At 35.4% G+C, this 23,134-nt stretch overlaps 2 protein-coding genes across 2 annotated transcripts in view; both read right to left on the reverse strand.

The window, feature by feature from the left end:
• Nucleotides 1-20,981, reverse strand: part of LOC128982814 (ADP-ribosylation factor-like protein 16) — a 37,320-nt gene extending 16,339 nt beyond the window's left edge. Inside the window, exons 1-2 of the mRNA XM_054401829.1 lie at nucleotides 20,943-20,981; nucleotides 13,084-13,247 (exon numbers count right to left, since the gene is read on the reverse strand). Coding sequence (XP_054257804.1) covers nucleotides 13,084-13,191 — 108 coding nt within the window. The 5' untranslated portion in view covers nucleotides 13,192-13,247; nucleotides 20,943-20,981. The remainder of the gene's footprint in view (nucleotides 1-13,083; nucleotides 13,248-20,942) is intronic.
• On the reverse strand, nucleotides 16,624-20,234 carry LOC128998359 (uncharacterized). The gene is made up of 4 exons (XM_054424467.1): nucleotides 20,094-20,234; nucleotides 19,092-19,319; nucleotides 17,385-18,431; nucleotides 16,624-17,262 (listed from the first exon to the last, which is right to left on the reverse strand). The coding sequence occupies exons 1-4, from the start codon at nucleotides 20,232-20,234 to the stop codon at nucleotides 16,624-16,626; spliced, it is 2,055 nt and encodes a 684-aa protein (XP_054280442.1).
• Nucleotides 20,982-23,134: the final 2,153 nt, after the last annotated feature.

Raw genomic sequence — 23,134 nt, forward strand, 5'->3', positions numbered from 1 at the left:
TTTTATATAGTCTATCTCAAACACTTTTTTTTAGCAAATACCGTTTTTACCCAGAAAAACAGGTTGGAAAATCGTAAAAAATAGCAAAGTGCCACAAATGACCAATTTTTGGGTAACCAAATTAACTTAAATAAGTTATACTTAATCCAACCTAACTTAATTTAACCTAATCTAATCCAACCTAACCTAAAATGGCCTAAATAATAAGAAAAATGCCATTTACTTAAAGTAAAAAAAGTTTTTAAGCGCCTAAAATTGCTGATTTCTAGCATTTTTCTTGATTTTCATGGTGAAATAGGCGAATCCAACAAAAGTGTCTGTTGACGCACGGCGTACTATATTAAGCAAATTAAAATAGATGTAATTGTTTGTAGTGGACTGTATAAATGAATAGCATGTGTTGCTGTAAAACACTGAGTTTATTGAATTATTAAAATATGAAAAACTGAACAAACATGAATGAATAACAAAACCTTGAATTGAATGACTGATTTGAATGACTTTTTAATGACTTTGAATGAATGAAAATTGAACCGCCTGGACAATGTAATGCCCAGTGTGCTGTAGCACAAAAAACTCGACTGTCACGGATGGCACGAGTGTTGCGACTGCCCAAAAGGGTTGTTTTCTACACCCCCACCACTTTTAAATCAAAGTGGCGGGAAAGACAAAAATGAGAAACCCCTTTGCCGCCAAAACAGTGCCAAAGGTAAAAAGTGCTTAAAATAGTATAATTTTGGTAGACATGGAAAAAATTTTATATAACATAAGTAGTATAAGTTCAGTTTTACCAACACTAGTACGCTTTTAAATTCATTTTATTAATCAACTTCTAGTTCTGACACTAAGGTCATAATCATGTTGATGTCATCTTAAACAAACAAATACAATACCATTAAAAAGAAAGGAATAAATACAATAATATGTTAAATTAACTTAATATGTTAAATCTGATTTGTTTTGTTAATGTTCATGGTATTAAGTAAATTCTTTAAAAACGTGAAATCTTCTTTAACATTTAATTTTTTGGTACTCTAGAATTTCTAAATTTCTTCAAAACTTAATCAATACCATGAAAAATCAACCAACAAAACAAATCCGATATTTGGAAAATTCCTTCAGTTACAATAGATATAAATATCATATAATACACACAAAATCAACAAAAAAGAAATGAAGATTCTCTAAATTCGAAGTTAACATAACATATGATTGCATTTATTCCTTTCTTTATTATTGATACTAGCTGCTGTACCCATGCTTTGCAACAGAAAGAAAATTCAGTTTCGAAGAACTGGTGGTGTCCCCTTTATATCATAACATATCTTGATAGCCTAATCAATACTATCTCTGGGTTGATAACTAATCAATGACATAGTTTCAGAATAAATAATCAATGACAAAGTTATATCATAAATAAACCTACCACATGGAGTTGCGTAAAATATTATATTTAATTAATTTGTTTCGATCAGTTGTCTGAAATTGTGACATAAGCATTTGACAGTTCTGATTGTTTACATTGAAGTGTCAACGCAAAGGTAAACATTGTGAATATTCTCATGTTTCCATGGAGACCAATTAAATATTTACTTTTGAAAACCTCACCTCAAAACTTTGGACATCCAAGGGGGTAGCCCGAGAGGAACTGAGGAAAGTGAATATGACCAAGACATTCCTAGATTTGTGGACTATCTTTGTGCTTAATTTTGGGTCTATCGGTTTTGTATTTTAATCGTGAAATTCACACAGACAGACAGACAACCCCTCAATTTTATAATAGTATAGATTGAATTTTTGTAAGATGACAACATGATTATGACCTTGGAGTCAAAACCAGTAGTAGATTAATAAAATGAATTTAAAGGGGTACTAAAGTGTTTAATAATGCATTAAATTTTATATATATGGATATCTAGCTGCAACAAGTAAGTCTAAGTTTTTACTGAAGAAAAACAGTCGATATATATTCAACAACAAAAATAACAAAACAAGTAACAAGTGATAGGATATATAAGGCAATAACAATAATAAATTAAGTCGCTCCTACATGAAGACCAGCAATCCTCCTCCTAAGAGCCGCCACACTATCGGAGGAGAAGTCAACAGATTCAGCAACGCTGATGCCAGATCTTTAAAGGCGAGACATCGTACTATTTGCTGCGTAGTTGGTACACACAAACTTGGTTGGTACTATTGTATTGCACAGACACGAACAGATCGCTGGATCGGATGGATGATGGTGACTTAAGACAGGCACAGGATGTCAGGACAGTCAACCTTGCCATTGAGGGTCTTGTGTAGCAGCACATTGGGCCGAGTGAATAAAAACGAGTAAAAGAGTTTACTTGTCTTAAATTTTCATAATTTGAGTATTTACTTGAAGAGAAGTCAATAAACACGAGTATTTACTTGTACTTGTTAGTAAAGCCTTGCCAAGGAAGTATACCCTCAGAAACCTAAAAATTTGGTGTGAATGACCACGAGCAAATACATGCCTAAAGAGTAAATACTTGTTTTTTCAACAAGTTATCAGTAACCCACGCTTGTTTGAGTTTACTTGTTGATAAATGCATGTAACACATTAGTATAGTGTTTAATACACTTATTTAAATTATGTATGATTTGAGTGATTTCCGCAAAATAAGGCATGGGGAAAAGATGGATCTTTAATTCAAGAGTCCAAAAACATAGATTTAAAAAAATTTAATTTTCAACTGAAGTGAAACTCTATTCCTTTGTTATGTTCAAGCAATGTGTTACTGAAAATCCACAAGTCTCAATAATGCAAAACCTTCACAATTTACATGCTTAAACAACGTTCTTGGTCCTTCAATAATAATATGAGATGCTTGTATATCAAGCCTAGGTTAATTTATCTTTTTATGCCTCAAAATAACTTTAAAATCTTTCATTTCAGCACATAATGTTAAAATTTTTCCGTGGTGTGGAAGGACCTCCAGCAGACTCCCTGCAACATCCCCCCCTAAAAATATAGGTCTCTAAAAATAGGTCTCTAAATATAGGTCTCTAAAAAATATAGGTCTCTAAAAAATATAGGTCCCTAAAAGTTAGGACTGCCCTTGCAGTGAACGTATGCACAATCAACTATTATAGTTTCACACGTACTTCAGCAGTGCTGTTAACTAGTAACAAGTGAATATATATACACGTAAGAGCACACAGGTAAACCCGTTTTACGAACAGATCGCTGGATCGGATGGATGATGGTGACTTAAGACAGGCACAGGATGTCAGGACAGTCAACCTTGCCATTGAGGATCTTGTGTAGCAGCACCAGCAGAAAATCTATGGCTCGCAAGAGACTGGAGCCCCAGATACCGAGAAATGTCTTCAATTCGGACGTGCTTGTAAGGAAATCTGTTCCTCCCAATCATTCTTGTAAATCCCCTTTGAATACTCTCCAGTTCTTAAATTCTATGTTTTTGGCGAGGGTTCCATACTGATGAGGCACACTCAAGAACCTGGCGCACCAAGTCTTCAGAGCCATTGTATTACTAAAGTGTCTCGAATAGGGGAAGACATAGCATTCTATCTACACTAATCTACACAATGGTAATTTCATGATGCTTCTTGAAGTGATTTCCAAATTCGATCCATTTCTCTCTGAACATATAAAAAAATATGGACATCCTGGAAGTGGCAATACTTCATATTTGTCACCCTTAATAGCCGAAGAATTTCTTAGAACTCTAGCTGACACTATGACGAGTAAAATTGTTATGGAGATCAAGAATGCGAAATGTTTTTCTATCATTGTGGATTCTACACCTGATATATCAAATGTTGTCCAACTGTGTTGTAATTGTAAGGTATGTGCAGCTTAATGGGACACCTGTTTAACGGTTTTTAATTTTCTTGCCCAATATTGGACATAAAGCTTTGGAGCTATTTGACGCAGTTAGTGAAGTTCTCAATAGTAAAGGAATTGATTGACCTGGCAATTTGTCGTGCCCAATCATACGATAATGCAAGTAATATGTCTGGATGTTACACAGGCCTTCAAGCACGCATAAAAGAACAGAATTCCCTCGCAGAGTACATTCCTTGTTCTGCCCACTCTCTAAATCTGGTTGGCACTAATGCGGCAGATTGTTGTCTTGAAAGCTCTTCATTCTTTTTGCTTCTACAGGAATTGTATACTTTTTTCACAATTCCACATGGCGATGGGAAGTTCTACAAAAGTCAAAGACAACCAACCAAGAAGCAGAAGCACAGTCACAAAAAGACTCTTCAAATGCCAAAGGTCTGAGTACCACAAGATGGTCCGCAAGAGATGATGCTTGCCAAGGACTTCTGAAACATTAAGATAAAATCTTAAGTGCCCTTTAAAACAATCGGTGAAGATTTTTCACAAAAACGACTGACCCGTGCAGAGGCCGATGGTCTATTTAACAAAATTAATACCCTAGACAGCAATTCTAGTACAATTCTGGGGATTCATTCTCCATCGTTAGAATGCAACGAATAAGAAATTACAAGCAGTCGAAACAGATTTAAAAACTGTTGTATGCCTCTACGAATCTCTCGTTGATCTTATTACAAAGACATCAAATGAGTTTGAACTTTTTGAGAGAAAGGCTAAAGAACTCAAAGATGAATATAGCTACCAGGCCGATTTGAAAAAAACCAAGAAAAGGAAGAGAAAAGACAATGAAATTTATGAAGATGGACTTGACTTCTGTTATTGATTCTTTTACTAGGTTCAAATCAAGAATGAAAGTGTGAACAAAATACTTACTACTGTACCAAACTTAACTAATTAAAAATTTTATATTATTTTTTTCAGTAAAGTATGTAATTTTTTTCTTTTTGATTTAGGTGTTTTTTGTAAATAGAAAAAATTGTATAGGTAAACATTTTTCTTTCATTTCAAATCATAGCCAATAGCACGTCTCTCCAGTGGATCTGACTAAAAGTGTTCAATGAAAAGCGTTATGAGAACCATTGTATACAAACAATTTTGTGTGCTGTTTTACGCTGCAAAACGGGATTGTAAAAATATTGATTGGATAAGAAAAGTTGTATTCCGTGAAGGCCTATCCAAGATGGTTTGCATAAAAACGGCCCAAAAAACGTCTGTTAAAAGGGGTCAAAAAAGTTATTTAATTTGTTGATGAAGCATGCAATATTACTGATTATTTTTCTTGTCTACAAAATCAGCTGACAGGGCATGTTGGTCATTGGGGTGATATTAGTGAGGTCAGGGAGTGCACTGAAAAGTGGGAGAGGGGGGCGGTGGCAAACTTTAATACGTCCCTGTTGGATAAGCTGTAAAAGTTTAGTATACCGTATATTTTGTAACAAAGATTCAACGTGGTAAAACCAGTATTAATGGCTTTTGTTGGCAAATAAATACGTAACAAATTTACATTGACCAAAAAATTCTCTCAGAGTATAGTGATAAAGTTTCTTGAGCAAAGCTCGGTCCCCAGGTACTATTTTTTATAACAGATGATACGTACCCTTGGCCGTTTGGGTGATATATAGCAAAAACTACATGTAGCGTAGAGGAATATATCACATTTTCAACTTTGAGAGTTTATATCTTCAAGATATTTAAGTTATCGAAGTGGTTTTATCTCATTTTATAGCAAATTTAATTGTGAAAAAACATGTTATATAAAATGGCATAAATGTGTCCTTTCGGGTGATTTTAGGCCATTAAGAGTTCAATTCCTCTAAAGAAAACAAATATGGCGTCCTATTTCAAGATGGCGGGCCTAAAAATCAGGCACCCCCCATAAATTGTTTCTGTTTAATGTATCAAAGAAACGCACAAAGTCTGTAACTTTAATCCATCAGGTCACGATCATTTCGCTCAGCCACCACACTACTATGGGCGTTCTAGGAACATGTATTGGTGCACCGGTGCAGATGATCCGGTGACATACTCAACGGTACCATCCCAGGACAAGAGTCCCAGGCTCCCGCTACTTTGCCATAGCTGCAATACTGGTGTCCAAGAAACTAACCAATCAGCTAGTGTATGAATCTTGTACCAAAAGAAAGGTTATCGGTCCTAGTTATCGGTCCTATATGTTCAGGTTTTATTTGTATTTTGAAAAAAATTATGTTAATTGGGTCAAAAATTGAAATTAATCTTTCCTTATGGAGATTTAACATGGGGCCAAATTTTTAAGCTTACGACAGCCACCCTGACCACACTACTGGACAGTGAACATGGGCCCCCACAGGAGGGTGCACTTAGTGCACTGGCTTAAAAAATAAGAAATAAATTTAATACCCACGAGCTGTTGGCCCGTCCTACGTACGGGAATCGAGTAGTCACTTAAAATTGAATATGATTCAGAACAGCTAGTTAACAACTTGGTGGCCGATTCACACGCACTGGCTTTGAGTACAGTAGCTACATACCAATGCCTAATACGCCTTGGCTACATACCACCTTCCATTGCATACTAACACTTACCGTACCTTATTTTACCATATTGACCACTGAAACCTTCCAAATGATCCTGGCCTCCTGTTCTCTTCTATCCACTGCCATTTCTAAGGAAGATACCAGTCTGAGGATGTCTTTCATAACTTGGTCTTCCAAGTGGTCGTCTACCTTGTAGTACTTCTTGGAATATACTTTTAAAAGTTGAAGTATCTTCTCCCCACCATGCAAAGCCTACCCAGCCCATCCGAGATCCGAGCCGTTTGGTCTACTTTAGGAATGTACCCCTTTATCAAGTTTTTGAATCATACAGTATTTATGACAAAACTTGATTATACGGTTAAAATGTACACAATCTACTGATAACATAGATCTTTTACGGTAGGAAATAAACTACATTTTAAAATGAAATAGTGTGTAGTCAAACTCTGACTATCAATATTTTTGTATACAAACAACTTGTAACATAAACATTTCAATGACAGTTAGAAACCAGCTGTTAGTTAAACATATGTAATCTTTGTTTAAACCACCACTAAAACGACTTTAACTCGTCCGTCGGCTACTAGACTTTTTGAAAATTAAAACTGAATTTCTAAAAAACTGAAACCCTAAACTAAAATTATGGCTTCGACATTCCCTAGTCCTCCAAATTATCTTTCTTTCAACACAAAAATCATGAAAATCCGTCAAGTGGTTGATTCAGAATTGTGAAATAAAAAAAAACCCTGTTTCGTTTTAATATATAGGATAATGTTCTTGTAAATAAAAAAATTTTATAGGTAAACATTTTTCTTTCATTTTAAATCAAAGCCAAGAGCACGTCTCTCAAGTGGATCTGACTAAAAGTGTTCAATGAAAAGCGTTATGAGAACCATTGTATATAGACAATTTTGTGTGCTGTTTTACGCTGCAAAACGGGATTGTAAAAATACTGATTGGATAAAAAAGTGGCATTCCGTGAAGGCCTATCCAAGATGTTTTGGATAACTATACAGCTGATCATTTTTTGTGTTTGGTTGATTCAATTTTGCTCTCCAAGAAATTCATCATTCTGAAAATAATTTATTATATCTAGTGAGTTTTACATTAGAATTAGTTTTTAATAGGATTATATTTCAAAATTATTTACTTTCAAACCATTATTCTATCCATTTATAATTTTAATTCAGTGAAAAACCAACCCACAATATCCATAACCTATAATAAACAATATAAATAGGTTACATACCTTACGTCGTCAATCCTAAAATAAGTCTATGGCGACTAGTTTCGAAACATCAAGGTTTCATTGTCGAGCCTCTTGCCTCTTAAAAACATTGTGACATCTTGTCGTCGTCATTATACACAGTACATTTAACATAAACACACGAACACGGACACATACTATTTATAAAAATGAATGCGCGGCCGGCCATAAGTACCGCGGTGACGGACACGATGCAACTCAAATAAATAATAAACAACCTAAACTAAAAATTTCATAGTCAGTTGCATTATTTCTTTTGTTTACTATACCATTTTCTGTCAAAATATGAAATCTATAACTCAGACAAGAAAACAAACAACACTAATAAACAATCTTTCCAAAGACAAATTTCTATCTCAAGATGCTGTGAATGAACTCAGTGATAAAATTGATACATTAAAAGAAGAATAAACAAAACTTAGAATACAAAAGAAAAATCTAAACAAAGAAATGCAAACTTTACAGGGAGAGAAAAATCAACGATTTATGAGTAAAACCTCTAAAGAAACAAGCAAAAAATATTTACCAATATATAAAAATAATTATGAAGATAATTACTTAAATGACATACAGTTACAGTCTTACTTTCAATGTATTTCAGATTAAATATCTGCCATTAGAAATGACATAATTTTAGTAGGACCTACAGTTACACAATTACTCATGTACTGTTCCGAATATGATAATATTATAACACTAACATCTTTACATTTCAATTATGCAAATTCTGTTTTCTTTTCTGTCAACAATTCTCCAAAAATTCAAAATAGCAATGGAAACAATGGAAGCCATTGGAATTTATTGGTGTACAGTAAAATTGATAATACTTTTCGTCAGTATGACAGTGTATATGGTTTAAATGAAAAATATGCTCAACTTTTATTAAAAAATGTGAAAATTGATGCTTCCTTTAAATCAGTTGAAACATCCCAACAAAAACAAAACTTCGAATGTGGTTTGGTTTACATGTTATAGTTGATGCGAAACTAATAATAAATCAAATTGTAAATGATAAGTATGTTCATATGAAAGTAAAAAAAAAACTCTTTACCCCAATCCCCAAAAAATAACACCCATTTTGAAATCAATGAAGTAAAAGACTGTAAAAATCTTGACAAACGCAAAATATCCTCAGAAGAAGAAAGTAGATCCGGTCCAATCCTCAAAAAAACAAATCAATTTCATAAGATTAACAAACCTATGATAAAAGTAAGATCTAAATCTACAAAAGTGATAAACCAAACTTTATTCAAAAACAGATTTTCAATACTTGGATCAGATGAAGTAGAAATTACTAGCACAAATATAACAAATATTAATGACAATACAAAAAATGTAAATAATCTTAATAAAAACTCAACACCTATAACCAATGAAACTTAATCACATAAAAAATAAAAAAAAGGAAAACATTTTAGTACAGTATTAAAAGACAAAAACCAAATTCTTACCAGATTGTCAAACTAAAATTACTAATAACGTACCAAACAACAATGAAGACGAAACGGAAAATTATGTTAATGTACTGAATTCTTGTACTAGTATATTGAAAAACATGAAGATTGAGAACATTGAAAATAACAATAGGCCTACTCTTAAAGAGAAAACTAAATTGAGTTATCTCATTAATAAAAAAAAACTAGAATTTTATCAGACAGTCATGGAAGAAGCATAAGGAACTTGCTAAACAAAAATATTAAACATGACGAATCATTTGAAGTTTATAGTAGTTTTGTAACACCAAATGGTCCAAATTTTAACCCTTTGCGGACGGGTGACGGATATATCCGCTTATGGTTTTTGATGTTTCAGACGGGAAGCGGTTATATCCGCCTTCTCTTCAGACAGACTGGCAGGTGCTTGAGCAGTAACCAGATGTTTCACGGTACCAAGGTGCCACTTTCCTTTTTTTTTGGCTGCGCTCTCCCCCACACTCCCCCCTCTCTCGCGCGCCAACCCCTCTTCTGCGTCACCCCCCTCCCGCGCACCTACCACCATTCCTAGGCTCCTCTCTCGACGTTTCGCGCTCAACATTACGTTGTCTTTATTTATTGTTTACATATTGTCCTTTATTTATTGCCTAACGTTGTCATGGTCATATCTTCAAAGACGGGTGGCGGATATATCCGCTGCATTTCTACTTATTCGCGGATAGCTGATATATCCGCAGAGTTAAAAACGAGTAAAAGATTATTTTGACAGTATGAAGTGTTCCATTGTGTTTTTTTATGTATACTTGTAAAACAAAACACAAATAAGGAATATTAATTTTTATTTTTTCCTCTTATTTTTTCCCGTCCTATGTCACGATTTAGCCCGTCCGGGAAGGGTTAAGTATACCGGTACTGAAAATAGTTTTGACTATAATAAAAAAAGTATGGATAAAAATGATTTTATAGTAATTATGTGTGGAACAAATGACATTTGCTTAGAATTAAATATTGGTGATTTTTTTTAAACATTGAAGAAAGAATAAGAAGATTATCTCACACAAATGTTTGTCTTATTGGCCTACCTTGGAGTTACGATTTACCAATGCTGAACAAAAAAATATCAACAATAAATTAAAAGCTATATGAATTTACTATTTTAATACGGGGTGCGATCTTATAGGAGAAAGATCTACTTTTCCCACGTGACAACATTGGGTGTATTTGCCCCAATTCTCGTCTCTCATCAAAAATACAGAGCATTGCAATTTCTGCATATCTGATCCATAGGCCCCAGACAATGCAATGCAGGATTTAGGTTCGTCAAGCCAGGTCTTCTCTCTTCTGCATCACGTCTAATACACATCAAATCTCGCACCAATCTCCGTCCCTGCATGTTTTCCCTATTTATTCTTCGGACTCTTGGCATTGTTTATTTAAGTATTTTTTCAGTAAAAACAAAAAAAAATGTTTATGATATTATACGTTAAGGGTTATCATTTACTATCTCACATGAATATAAATATAAGTCATAAAATAAAATGATCAAACATCATATGTTATATTAGATTATCAGCAAGTAAAAAATGTCTTGCTTCCAACTTTTTCTTTCTGACAGCAACTGGAGTTTTATATCAACTTCAATTCCCATGTTATTGTGGAAGAAAAAAAATACTTTAAAGGCACCCCCCACATTTCTGAAAAATAATATTGAAAAACAAAAACCTTAATGCAAAACTACGAATTGGGACAAACATTTTGACAACTCAAACAGTAAAATCGGTCCAGGAATAACGGAGGAGTTTTGTTCACAAAAAACAGCCTTCACGTATTAATATAAGAGATATATACATATAATGTATAACATTTTGAACGGTTGGAATTTTTGGCCTCTGGGGACATCAAAATAAAAAAGTAAATCAGTCCCGGGCCTAGGTCTTACTGTGCCACCTACAGTAATAGCTACTTCCCTATAAGGTATTACTCTATTTTCAATTCCTGGGAAAATATTCGCAAGAATTATTTTGAACAGAATCAAAGAGGTTGTTGATAGGAGTTGAGAAGGGAGCAAGCTGGGTTCAGAAGGAACCGCTCATGCACAGACCAAATAAATACGATGAGGATAATAATCGAGCAAAGTAATGAGTTCAGAGTAGGCTTGTATCTAGTTTTTATTGACTTCCTGAAAGCCTTTGACTCCGTAAAAAGAGAGAGTATTTGGAAGGCACTTAAAAAATTTGAGATTCCTAACAAAATAATAGTTCTTATAAAGGAGATGTACACAAATTACCATTGTAGAATAATTCATAATGGTAAACTAAGTGATCCTTTGGAGGTAAAGTTAGGAGTTAGGCAAGGCTGTGTTCTGTCACCAACACTTTTTGTGATAGTTCTAAACCAGGTTTTGCAAAATATATCAGAGAAAGGAGCTAGAGGCATATCCCGTGGTCTCCAACAGAGGCTTGAAGAACTGGCCTATGCTGATGATATTTGTTTCCAGTCCCATAGATTTGATGACATGACAGCCAAGTTGCAGGATTTGGAAAGTGAACAATCTACAGGCTTAAAAATAAATGTAAAGAAAACAAAATCGATGAGGATAAATGTAGCGAATAACAACAGTTTCAGAATATCAGATGAAGAAATCGAAGAGGTGAACAGCAGATTTACATATCTGGGGGGAAGCGGAAGCGTCTTAACAAGAGCGGGAGGAGCTGATAAATATGTTATGTCAAGAATTACTAAAGCTAATGTTGCTTTTGTACAGTTGTATCCAGTGTGGAAGGCTCAAATGACATTTCGACCAGAACCAAGTTGAAGATATTTAGTAGCAACGTCAAGTCTGCTTGCTGTATGGGTGTGAGACTTGGAAGGTATCTTCATCTTTGACTCAAAAGCTCCAAGTTTTCATCAACAGATGTTTGAGGAAAATACTGAAGATCTACTGGCCCGAGGTTATTTCAAACAGAGAGCTGTGGAAATCTGCAGATGAAGAACCTGTAGATATACAGATTAAAAAATACAAGTGGCGATGGATTGGAAATACTCTTCGTAAAGATCCAGATGCTGTAGAGAGGCAGGCCTTGAGCTGGAATCCCCAGGGGCATATACGAAGAGGAAGGCCTAGAATGACTTGGAGAAGAACTATAGAAGAAGAAATAAAAGGTGCAGGGAAAAACTGGAGGGAAGTGAGAGCCTTGGCTGCCAACTGAGTCTGATGGCGTTGTTTCATGGAGGCCCTATGCTCCATGCAGGAGTGAAAGGAGATGTCAAGTAAGTCAAATATAAGGAAATTCGCCTATAAGACAAAATAGCTGTCTGCTAGATAAACTGATGGGTGTGTTGCTAGCCTAGTGGTTAGCATCTCGGACTTCGGTGCGGGAGGGACGGGTTCAATCCCCGGCACATCCACAAAACTTTAATGGGTTTGGACCGCTTTCCCTTAAAAGTGTTTGTGTTTGACTTCACAAACAAATGCCACTGGCGTATATAGCCTACGAGCAAAAAAAAAAAAAAAACAATAAAAAAACTCACCGGTCTCCCAGAACGATGCATTTTCTGCACTGGTCCTGTACCGGTGCACTGGTTCGTGTTCCTAGAACCTATGCCATACAGTAGTCCCCACCCCGTTGAAAACTCAGGGCTTCAGCAGAACATCAACAAGCACAAATAAAAATATACATCTACCCTGTACAAATAGGTTCTCTGATAAATAAATAGATCAAGTTACGGTATGTATTATGAATATTTGTTATGTCATTTGTATGTTTTTTTCCCCGACAGTAAAATTATTCTTTGTTTAGCATGGAATTATCTTTAGATGTGTTTAATAAACTTAAATCCTCAACGTTGTTGGATGCAGATACTGCCCATCATTCTTTAAACTCCCCTGGTATATGTTTTATGGTAGCATATATCAGATTCAGATTTAGAATTTATTTCCAACACTAAAAGAACTATGAGGTGAGCTATAAGTTTACCTGTGACTGGTCAAACAGTGTGACAGCCACTAGGTTTGTCCCTGTCGTTGGTACAGTTGCTGTTGTGTTGTCTACAACGTGCCGTCCCTGCAACTTACGCAGCAACATACTCTTGCCTGAACCGGTAGGTCCCACGCATAAACAAATGGCCTTCTGGGGCTGCCCTAAAATACATTCTAATGATAATGATAAAATAATAGTTATAACCAATACAAAAAAAATGTTATACTTGTTGTACCAACACAAAATAAACACAGTATATCAGCAAACTGACACATACTTCTTCCCGTTCCCGTTAACTGGTCAACAACCTCTTAATGGTTAAGTAGTGGGAGTAACCATGATATTTTATGTATAAAATCACTAATTGCAATAACTTTTGAAACACAATTCCTACTACAGCTTTGGAGGTGTACCATTTTGTTTAGAGTTAAAATAACCATAACATACTATAAATTTGAATCAAAATCATTAGAGCCATTTTTTTGAAATTCTGTAATTCTACAGACAAGCTTTGAGTTTAAGTTTTGTCTGAAGGAGAATGATCTGGTAAATAGTGTAGGAAGAAACCAAAAATCTTAATTTGAAGTTTAAAATTAAATTTTAATGTCAAGCAAGAACGACATTTCAACAAACGTATAGAATGACAAGCCAATCAAAAGAATGTGTAATTTAATACCGGTACTCATCAAATTTCAAATATGATTTTAGTTTCCCAACACCAAATGACAACACTATTTCATAGATATTTGATAAATAGTAAATAAGGACAATATTATTGAGTTTCTAATATCTTAATAAGAAGTAAATGAAAATTCTTGATTAGGTAGTTTATCAAACACTACATTACCTTATAATTATTAGAATTTTAATTTACCTTGAGACATTATTTAGTCAGAATTTTAATGAAAATTGGCTGGAACAACAAATAATAATTATTACAGTATTATATAGAAGATATAATCAATGTTATTATTATCTAAATGTTCAATTTTTATCCTCTTATTATTCAATTTTCATCTCAATAAATTCTACATTCTTCCAAATGGTGGTTTATAACTATAAAAGCTTGATGGGTGTAATGTTATACATAAAAATAGTGGACTATAGTTAGATTAAGTTGATTCACCCAATTTAGTGATTATTTAATGTGCTTCTTTACTCATAGTCTTCTCTTGCACAACAACTGACATTGACAAAGAGAACTGACTAATATTGTTCAAAGTTGCTAGGCAACCATAGAAGTAAAGCCAATGAGCCAATAGAGTATGGAGGTCATATTAGTTTATTACTATATGAAATGAATACTTGATGCCATATATAAATTATTGTAATTTCCTGCATTCTTATTCTGAATACAAACAGATTCAATAACACACCTAAATAGCCAATGGTATAAAATGCATTCATCTACGGTACTATAGAGTAGACTAACTAACCACAAGTAGACTTCTCGTCCCATGTTAATTTTTGAAGCTCGTTTTTGTGTCTAGTTCATGTCCGGTTACACTGAGTGTTAGAGTTGACGAAATTTTGTTTATATTATTTTAGGGTTCATTTAATGATCTATGCTTTACTGTTTCGTTATATAACTAGAGGACGAGTTTTTTTTTTATGATTAGATCATTTATTTGGTTACACGAGGACGTGGTTTTATAGCTATTTACCTTGCAAGTGTAGTAAGAGCGTTTTTACATCACGCAGGTGAATGTTGTGCAACGAGCGGAAGCGAGTTGCATAATTTACCGAAGTGATGTAAACACGCTCTTGCGTAACGTGTAACGTACAACATTTTACCTGACCCGACAATATACAGGGGGTTACGAACAATATTTTTCATTATCCATTTCACTCATCTTCTAACAGTAACGTTCATTTACAAACAAAAGCTAGGTTAGGAAAATTCTTCAAAACATAACAATAAAATTCAAGCGCACAGCTGATTTCTAGCGTTGAACGTCGTTGGCTCCATAGAGGTATATTTTTTAAGTTAAGCACTCAATGTTATTTTACCTAACCCGCCATGTTAAACTTCCCCATCCCAAGCGTGATGTATATAACTTCGTTACTTCTCGAGTGATGTAAAGTTGAAAAAAACTCACTCGGTGATGTAATGAAACCCATTTAAATAACATTGAGTGCTTAACTTAAAAAATATACCTTTATGGAGGTATATTTTTTAAGTTAAGCACTCAATGTTATTTTACCTAACCCGCCATGTTAAACTTCCCTATCCCAAGCGTGATGTATATAACTTCGTTACTTCTTGAGTGATGTAAAGTTGAAAAAAACTCACTCGGTGATGTAATGAAACCCATTTAAATAACATTGAGTGCTTAACTTAAAAAATATACCTCTTTGGAGGTATATTGGTCTTTTGTGATCACTGGTGCTACTCTAACCTTGCCCAACGTTATCTACGGCGAATCGTCCCCACTCCGACTACTGGAAACGCTCCTCACTAGCATTGCCGACGGCGTCATGGGCAGACGTCGCTACGTTTTCCTACATTTTACATGGACTCTTCAATTCTCATTAAATCACAATTAACTTCATTTTGTCAGTTTTCAGTTTTTTCAATATACCAGTCATTTTTAACTTCACCAGTGCTAGTCATTTCCCTTGTTGTTGCCCCCGCACCCTTGGTCTACACCGCTGCTGTCTACCGCTTCCATCCCTTGGACTACCCACTACCTTGGACGAGACGGACATCATCCACCTTCAAGACATCCGACAAGGTAACGGTAGCCAGCATTAATTTTGTTTTGTTCAAACCGCCTACGGCTTTCCGCTAACCGTACAAGTATGTTATAGTCCTTTAAATTCTGAACAGAATGGTACGAATCCCATTTCCGTAAAAATTATGGTTCAAAAGTTATTGTAAATTTTGTTATTTTCCCATAAAAACCCATAAAATAAGAAAAAAATTAGATTTTTGGAGAAAAGCTGGTTTTGATCAAAATAAATTTGTTGTTGTCCTTATAATTCTAAAATAAAAAAAATGTACAGCACCCCATTCATTGAGTGTTAAAATACGCAACTAAGTAGCGTCCCCATCTCAATTATTGATAATTGATAATTGATAATCGACCATTAATTGCTGTAACAATTATGGCTCAAAAGTCATATCATATACTCTCACCGTACCTATGATAAAGGTTGTTGACAAGCTTATGGGAGAAAGTATGTACCAGAATGCTGATAGGTACCGTTTATTTTAAATTTCACTCTGTCGAAGTTGATATCGCCACTATACTGTACGTGATTCAATTCCTTTGATATCACGGACGATTAATACCAAACATTAGAAATAACAAAATAAATTTTAACAAAAACTAGGTATCTTCTTTATTGTATTCAACAAAACAACATACTAAACTATTTTCTGTTTACAAAACAATTGAAAAACATATGACTGTTTATGTATTAATTATTAAACAGTCTTTTGGCAAACTTATATGAAATATATTGAGGGGTTTTCTTTATCAATGATTAATCATCGTACGTCAATCATCCCCCCCAAAACCCTCAATATATATTTCAAATCTTCCTCTTTCTAGACCTTAAGTTGTAACCAGGTAAGGCATCGTTATGGTCTTCTGCTTCTAGTTCATTATCTTCGGCTTGAGTTGCTTCACGGAGAGTTTGTGGGAGTATTTTCAACTCCGACATGTGTACCTTAATTGGTGGATCAGACCTCAAGAGGTACACTCCCTTCCCTAGCTTGTGTTCCACCTCAAATGGTCCAAGCCATTTCCGTGCCATCCCTGCATGCACATTTTTAAGCTTATTACTCAAGGGATGGTTTCGCCTAAGAACCAACGTACCCGGTTTCAGGTCCTGCTCTTCAGGTACATCGTTTCTCTCTGCTTCCCTCTTCGAACTCTCTTCGGCTTGTCGATTCATACGTTTGATTTGTTTTGCGTTTTCTTCATGCCATGCAGTCAAATTCATAGTTTCAGGAGACTGTTCATGCATAAAGTTCCAATCACCAGTTCTTTTTATTTCCCGACCAAGAAAAAGTTCTGCTGGGGAGAACCCTGTGACGCGATTCACTCGCTGTCTGATGGCCAGGAGAGACTCATGCAAGTGTTGATCCCATTTGGTATGTTCTTTGTCGAACAAATGAATCCTGAACAGCTCCTTAAGCTCCTGATTTCTCCGTTCAGTAGGATTTGCCTGAGGATGGTATATTGGCGTTCAATAGCCCACTCAGTTAAAGTCCGCAACCATTGTTTTGACGTGAACGGACTGCCATTATCTGTGAGAAGACATCGTGGATAACCATACCGACTAAAGACCTCTGTTCGTAGGAGCTGTAGGATTCTTCCCGATGTAGCTTCAGGAATGGCAAATGCTTCGACCCACCTGGTAAAAAGGTCTGTCACCACCAAAATTCCAGTCTTCCCTCGAGATGTTCTGGGATATGGTCCCATAAGATCTAGAGCCACAACCTCCCACAGCTGGTGTGGCCGACGTCCTCTCATGCTTGTACTAGCTTTTTGGTTGTTGGCCTTGGTACAGGCACAGATAGTGCAGGATTGGACGTAGTTCTTGATGTCCCGATGCATATTTACCCAGAAGAAACGACGCCGAATCGAAGTGTAGGTCTCGTCTTGTCCTGGATGGCCAGCTTCAGGGCTGTCGTGGTACTTCTCTAGAATCCTTACGGCCTGAGACTTCGGAACTACAATCACAGGAGAAGATTCTGATAGATGAGATTTATACATAAGTATACTGTCTTCCAAGCGAAAGTTCTTATAGCATGTCTTGAACTGGAATGGGACAGCTTCAGAATTTGTGTAACGATTGGTTATCCAGGATTTCATTCTACTACAAGCTGCATCTTCATTCTGCCATTTCTTTATCAGTTCCAAGTCAATGTCACAATTTTCCCGTTGTGCCACCATAAGAACAGGCTCAATCTGTTTTAACTTCATTGGGACTGGAACTTCCCTCTCCATGAGTTCTTTGGATATCTCACCACTGTCTACCGGGTTTCTTGACAAGCTATCAGCGGCTTGATTTAACTCTCCTGGGACGTGATGTATTTCAAAGTCAAAATCGGCCAAAATTAAGGACCATAGCATCAGTTTTGACTTGGTTCCGGATACTTTGTTTAGCCACTGTAGTGATGAGTTATCAGTGAATAATTTAAATTTTCTTCCCTCGAGATACCCCCTGAATTTCCCTACTGCCCACACTACCGCTAGAGCCTCCTTTTCAGCTGTACAATAGCTTTTCTCAGAAAGGGAAAGTTTCCTGCTTGCATACTCAATGATATCCTTGCCTCCTTCTATTCGCTCTTGAAAGAGAACAGCCCCAAGACCTACATTACTGGCATCTGTCTGTAAGCATATTTCCCGATTGGGGTCCAAATAAGCTAATCCTGGAGAGTCACAGATGGATCTCTTTATCTCACTGAAAGCTTTCTCTTCCGTCTCGGTCCATTTAAAAGGTTTATTTTTATGAAGAAGGTCAGTTAGAGGTGAAACCTTGGATTCAAAATGAGGTACAAAACAACTGTACCAACCGCACAGGCCCAAAAACTGTCAAACTTTACGCTTCGTACCAGGTCTTTCGTACTCTTCAATAGCCTTGTTTTTCTCAGTTTGCCTCTCTAATCCTTTGTCTGTTAACACATGACCCAAATATTCTACTGAGTTGGACGCAAAGTGGCATTTCTTCACCTGACAGGTAAGTCCATGAATTTTCAATCTTTCTAATACTCTAGCCAAATGTTCCAAGTGATCAGAAAATGTTTTGCTGTAAACTAGTATATCGTCCAAATAAACTTGACAAAATTCACCAACATAACCTGACAAAACTTTGTCCATCAGACGCATGAATGTTGCTGGGGCATTTTTCAATCCAAAGGGCATAACACGGAATTGATATAGTCCCCTTGGTGTTGAAAAAGCGGTCATAGGCCGAGATGATTCTTCTACCTCTACTTGCCAATAGCCAGAATTCAAATCTAAAGTGCTAAATACTTTGGCCCCACTAACTTGCTTAATCAGATGTCGTAGATCAGGCATCGGGTAAGCATCAGCAATAGTTTTATTGTTGACTTGACGTAAATCCACACAAAGTCTGTAGTCTCCGTTCTTCTTTTTGGGTAATACTATTGGTGAAGCCCATCCTGAAGACGATGGTTCAATTAGTCCTTGATTTTCCATTTCCTTTACTTTTTCTATGACAAACTTCCGTTTGTCGGGGTTAAGAGGGTAAGGTTTCTGTTTGACAGGTGTGTTATCTTTACAAGAGATCATATGTTTTACCGTAGTAGTGAACCCAATTCTGTCTGTAATTACCTCTGGAAAGATACTGAGTAAGTTAATCAAGTCTGTTCTTTGATTGAGATCCAAAATTCCCGTTTTCAGTTCATCCAAAACGTTGTTTTCTAATTCTGCTCCCAAATCAAAGTGTTTGTCCTCTAACCATCCCAATCTAACTCTATTCTTAATGCCAAAAAATATTTCATTTGCTGTGTAATCTATCAACACACCGTATTTAACAAGGAAATCATGCCCTAGTATGATTTCCGGGATTAAATCCTTAATCACTTTTACTGGAATTTGAATATATTCTTGAGAACATTTGGCTTCAAGAAAAGTAAATCCTTCGATTTTGTAATTTATATCTTGTACTGCACCTTTGACAACAGTTACACCGTCTGGACAAACAGGTTTTAACAATTTAGCCACCGTCATGCCAATAAACGAATGTGATGCTTGAGTATCAAGGGCTGCAGTATAATATTTGTCACCAATCTGTAAACTAATTGCCGGACGGGGATTACCCACACTCTCACTAGAAATTTGACCAATATAAGTTTTTTCTGACTGGTAGTTTTGGGACTTTTCTAGAACCATTCTCGTCCCTATTAGAACGGTTCTGGTCTAGTTTTCCGGACAACGGGCCTTCACATGCCCAGTTTGCCCACATTGATAACATTTAAAGGAGTTATCAGGGTTCGAAGTTCTGGTTTTTGAGGAATAAAAGCTTACCTCTTCGTCTAGCTTTGCTACTATGCTCCTGAGTTCGTCAAATGATTTTGGTTGAGCTACCTTAACTAGAGACCTAATCTTATCATGTAAAAGTTCTATAATATAAGTAACACTCTCGTCAATACTCCCACCATCATTCATTCTCTTAAACAACTGTAACTTTTGAATAACAAATGCCCCAGCTCTCATGCCACTAGGTTGAACATCCGTCAAGAATTTCTTAGTGATTAATGCTTTGACAGACTCTGAATTAAATCTCTGCATAAACTCATGTTTGAATGTGTCCCATTCTAGACTTAGACCCTTAATGTTTTGCCACCAAGTACCTGCCGAAACCCTCAACTGTTGGCTCACAATCTGCAGATATATTTCTGACGGTATACACGTCCGTTTTAACAAAGACTCGCACGTAGCTAGAAACGCTGTGGGACATTTCTCCAACCTCCCATGAAATTCCGGTAGGCTGTCTTTGATAATTTTGGGATCTACAGTAGGCATGAATGATAGTTGGGATTCTGGATTATTCAAAGTAATTGTCTTTTCCTGTGAGGATATCTGTGTTCCAATAGCTTGCATTTTATTGTTAGTTTCAATGTAATTAATTTTAGTTTCCAATTCATTTAATTTATCAGAGTTACCAACAAAATTTGTTTCTAATTTCGTAATTTTATTAATGGTTACGACAACATCTGACTCCAATGATTCGATTCTATTGTCTAATTTTGAATAGTTTTGAGAAATTTGTTCCATAAAAGATGACATATTACTATTAATATCTGCCGACTGTGTGTCAAGTTCCTCAGATTGGATATCTAGTTTCTCCGAAATTTTGGACAGTAGAATACTCACCGGGTCAGGTTGTGGTATTTGTTCTGCCAACTGGGTATTCCGTCCTACCCGTGAATCGTGATCGAAGCTCGTAGGCTTTGCTTCCTGTCCCCTTCTGCTCACCTTCTTCCAGGCCTTTCTCTAGCATTTCAGTTGTTAATTCTTCAACTCCTAATTTTGTCATTTCTAAATTACCCATGTAGCACAGATGGTTGGGCCAACGTTGGTAAATTGTGGAGCCACACAGTTGGCCAACGGTAGAAATGTCACCTCTTTAAACTGTTTTCCAGCCAACCTTTGTCCAACAATGGCCCAACCAAAATTATTTCACACAAAATAATAAAGATTTAGTACGAAAAGCATAATTATTAGTTGAGTAAATTGATTAAATAGTTCATAAAAACAAATTTTGAAAAAAAGCTGGAACAAATTTTTTTGGCCCAGACGGGTCTCGAACCCGGGTCCTTCGACTTATGAGCCGGAGTTAGAGAGGATACTGGTATTTGAATATAGATTAATTAATTACCGTTAGATTATTAATGCTATTATAATTGACTGTTATATGATTAATTACTCTTTCCCCTTAAATTGTTGCAAATAAGTTAAAGAATATTAATTTAAAAAATATTTGCATTATTATAATTATTAAAATTCATTGTTGTAGCCCCGGAACTGTAATATGTAAAATATCTGGTTTTACAATACCTTTATCAGTTCCAAAAACTTTTGGAAACTTTTGGAACTGATAAAGGTATTGTAAAACCAGATATTTTATTATAATTATGTTGTGAAAGCTAGACCCAGAGAATGAAAGTCGTGTAAACTCAACTATGGACCATCGTTGGTCCAACAAAAGTATCTTTTGTTGGTCCAACGGAGTGAAAAACGGTTGGACAACGGTTGGCTTGATGTATGATACCCAACAATGCATATTAATGTATTTCATTAACAATGAACCGATGTTGGTCCACAGTTGTAAATATTGGTTGGCCCAACTACGAGATATACAGTTGGACAACGGTTGGTTGGTTGTGGAAGCTCCAACCAACCGTCGACCAACTGTCCCACAGTTGGCCAACGTTGGCCCAACCATCTGTGCTACATGGGTAAAAGTCCTGTCACGGTCGCCAATTGATATCGCCACTATACTGTACGTGATTCAATTCCTTTGATATCACGGACGATTAATACCAAACATTAGAAATAACAAAATAAATTTTAACAAAAACTAGGTATCTTCTTTATTGTATTCAACAAAACAACATACTAAACTATTTTCTGTTTACAAAACAATTGAAAAACATATGACTGTTTATGTATTAATTATTAAACAGTCTTTTGGCAAACTTATATGAAATATATTGAGGGGTTTTCTTTATCAATGATTATAAAAAAATATTATTATATGATATTGGTAACAGTATTTGCCTTTAAAATGTTTCAGTTTTTTTTCGGACACCCGGTATTTAAAACAATCCATCAAAAGCATAAAGCATAAATGCTAGTCCAGGATTAATATTACATTATAACAACATTTCTAGTGAAATTAAATTTGATACGTAGATTATTATTGTTAAAATAATTCTTCTAGTTGTATTATATGTGTAGTTCAATCATAATAAACAAATGCTTTCTAAAATACCTGTCTGCAATATAAAACAGATGATTGTCACGGGGGATTTTAGTGTAGAAAAGGGTAAATGAGTGGGAGATTTACCATGATAGGGAAATCATATGTTGAATTCCAACCGCACAATAATTTTAGACAGACTATAATCATCGTACGTCAAAGTTAGAAGAATTATCGTAAGGGTTTAAAGCAACCGTCGATTTTGACGGATTTCGCCTAGTTTTTACTCAAATCAAATTTTTCATAAATAAGACATATTTATTCCCAATTTAAATATCATTAGATTTAACAAGTGCTTAGGTTTGCTACTACGGCGGGGAAGGTAAAAGGTGTTTTGACCAAACGTCAATAGTATAGGATGAAATAAAATAATATACCAAATTTTATCAACATATATCCATAAACAAGTAAACTACAACCGTTTTCATTTTCTCCAGAAGAATAACATGGAAATTTTTAGTTACACTTTTTGAATTTTCTCCGTAACTGTTAGGCACACAAAAGCGCTTCAATATACTAAATTATTTATTTTTTTAAGCTCTACAAAATGGTTGGGAAAGAAATTGTAAATTATTTTGTTTTT

Source organism: Macrosteles quadrilineatus, unplaced genomic scaffold (genome assembly GCF_028750875.1).
Source record: "Macrosteles quadrilineatus isolate MER2022 unplaced genomic scaffold, UCM_ALF_1.0 Scaffold_1__1_contigs__length_201487025, whole genome shotgun sequence".
NCBI lineage: Eukaryota > Metazoa > Arthropoda > Insecta > Hemiptera > Cicadellidae > Macrosteles > Macrosteles quadrilineatus.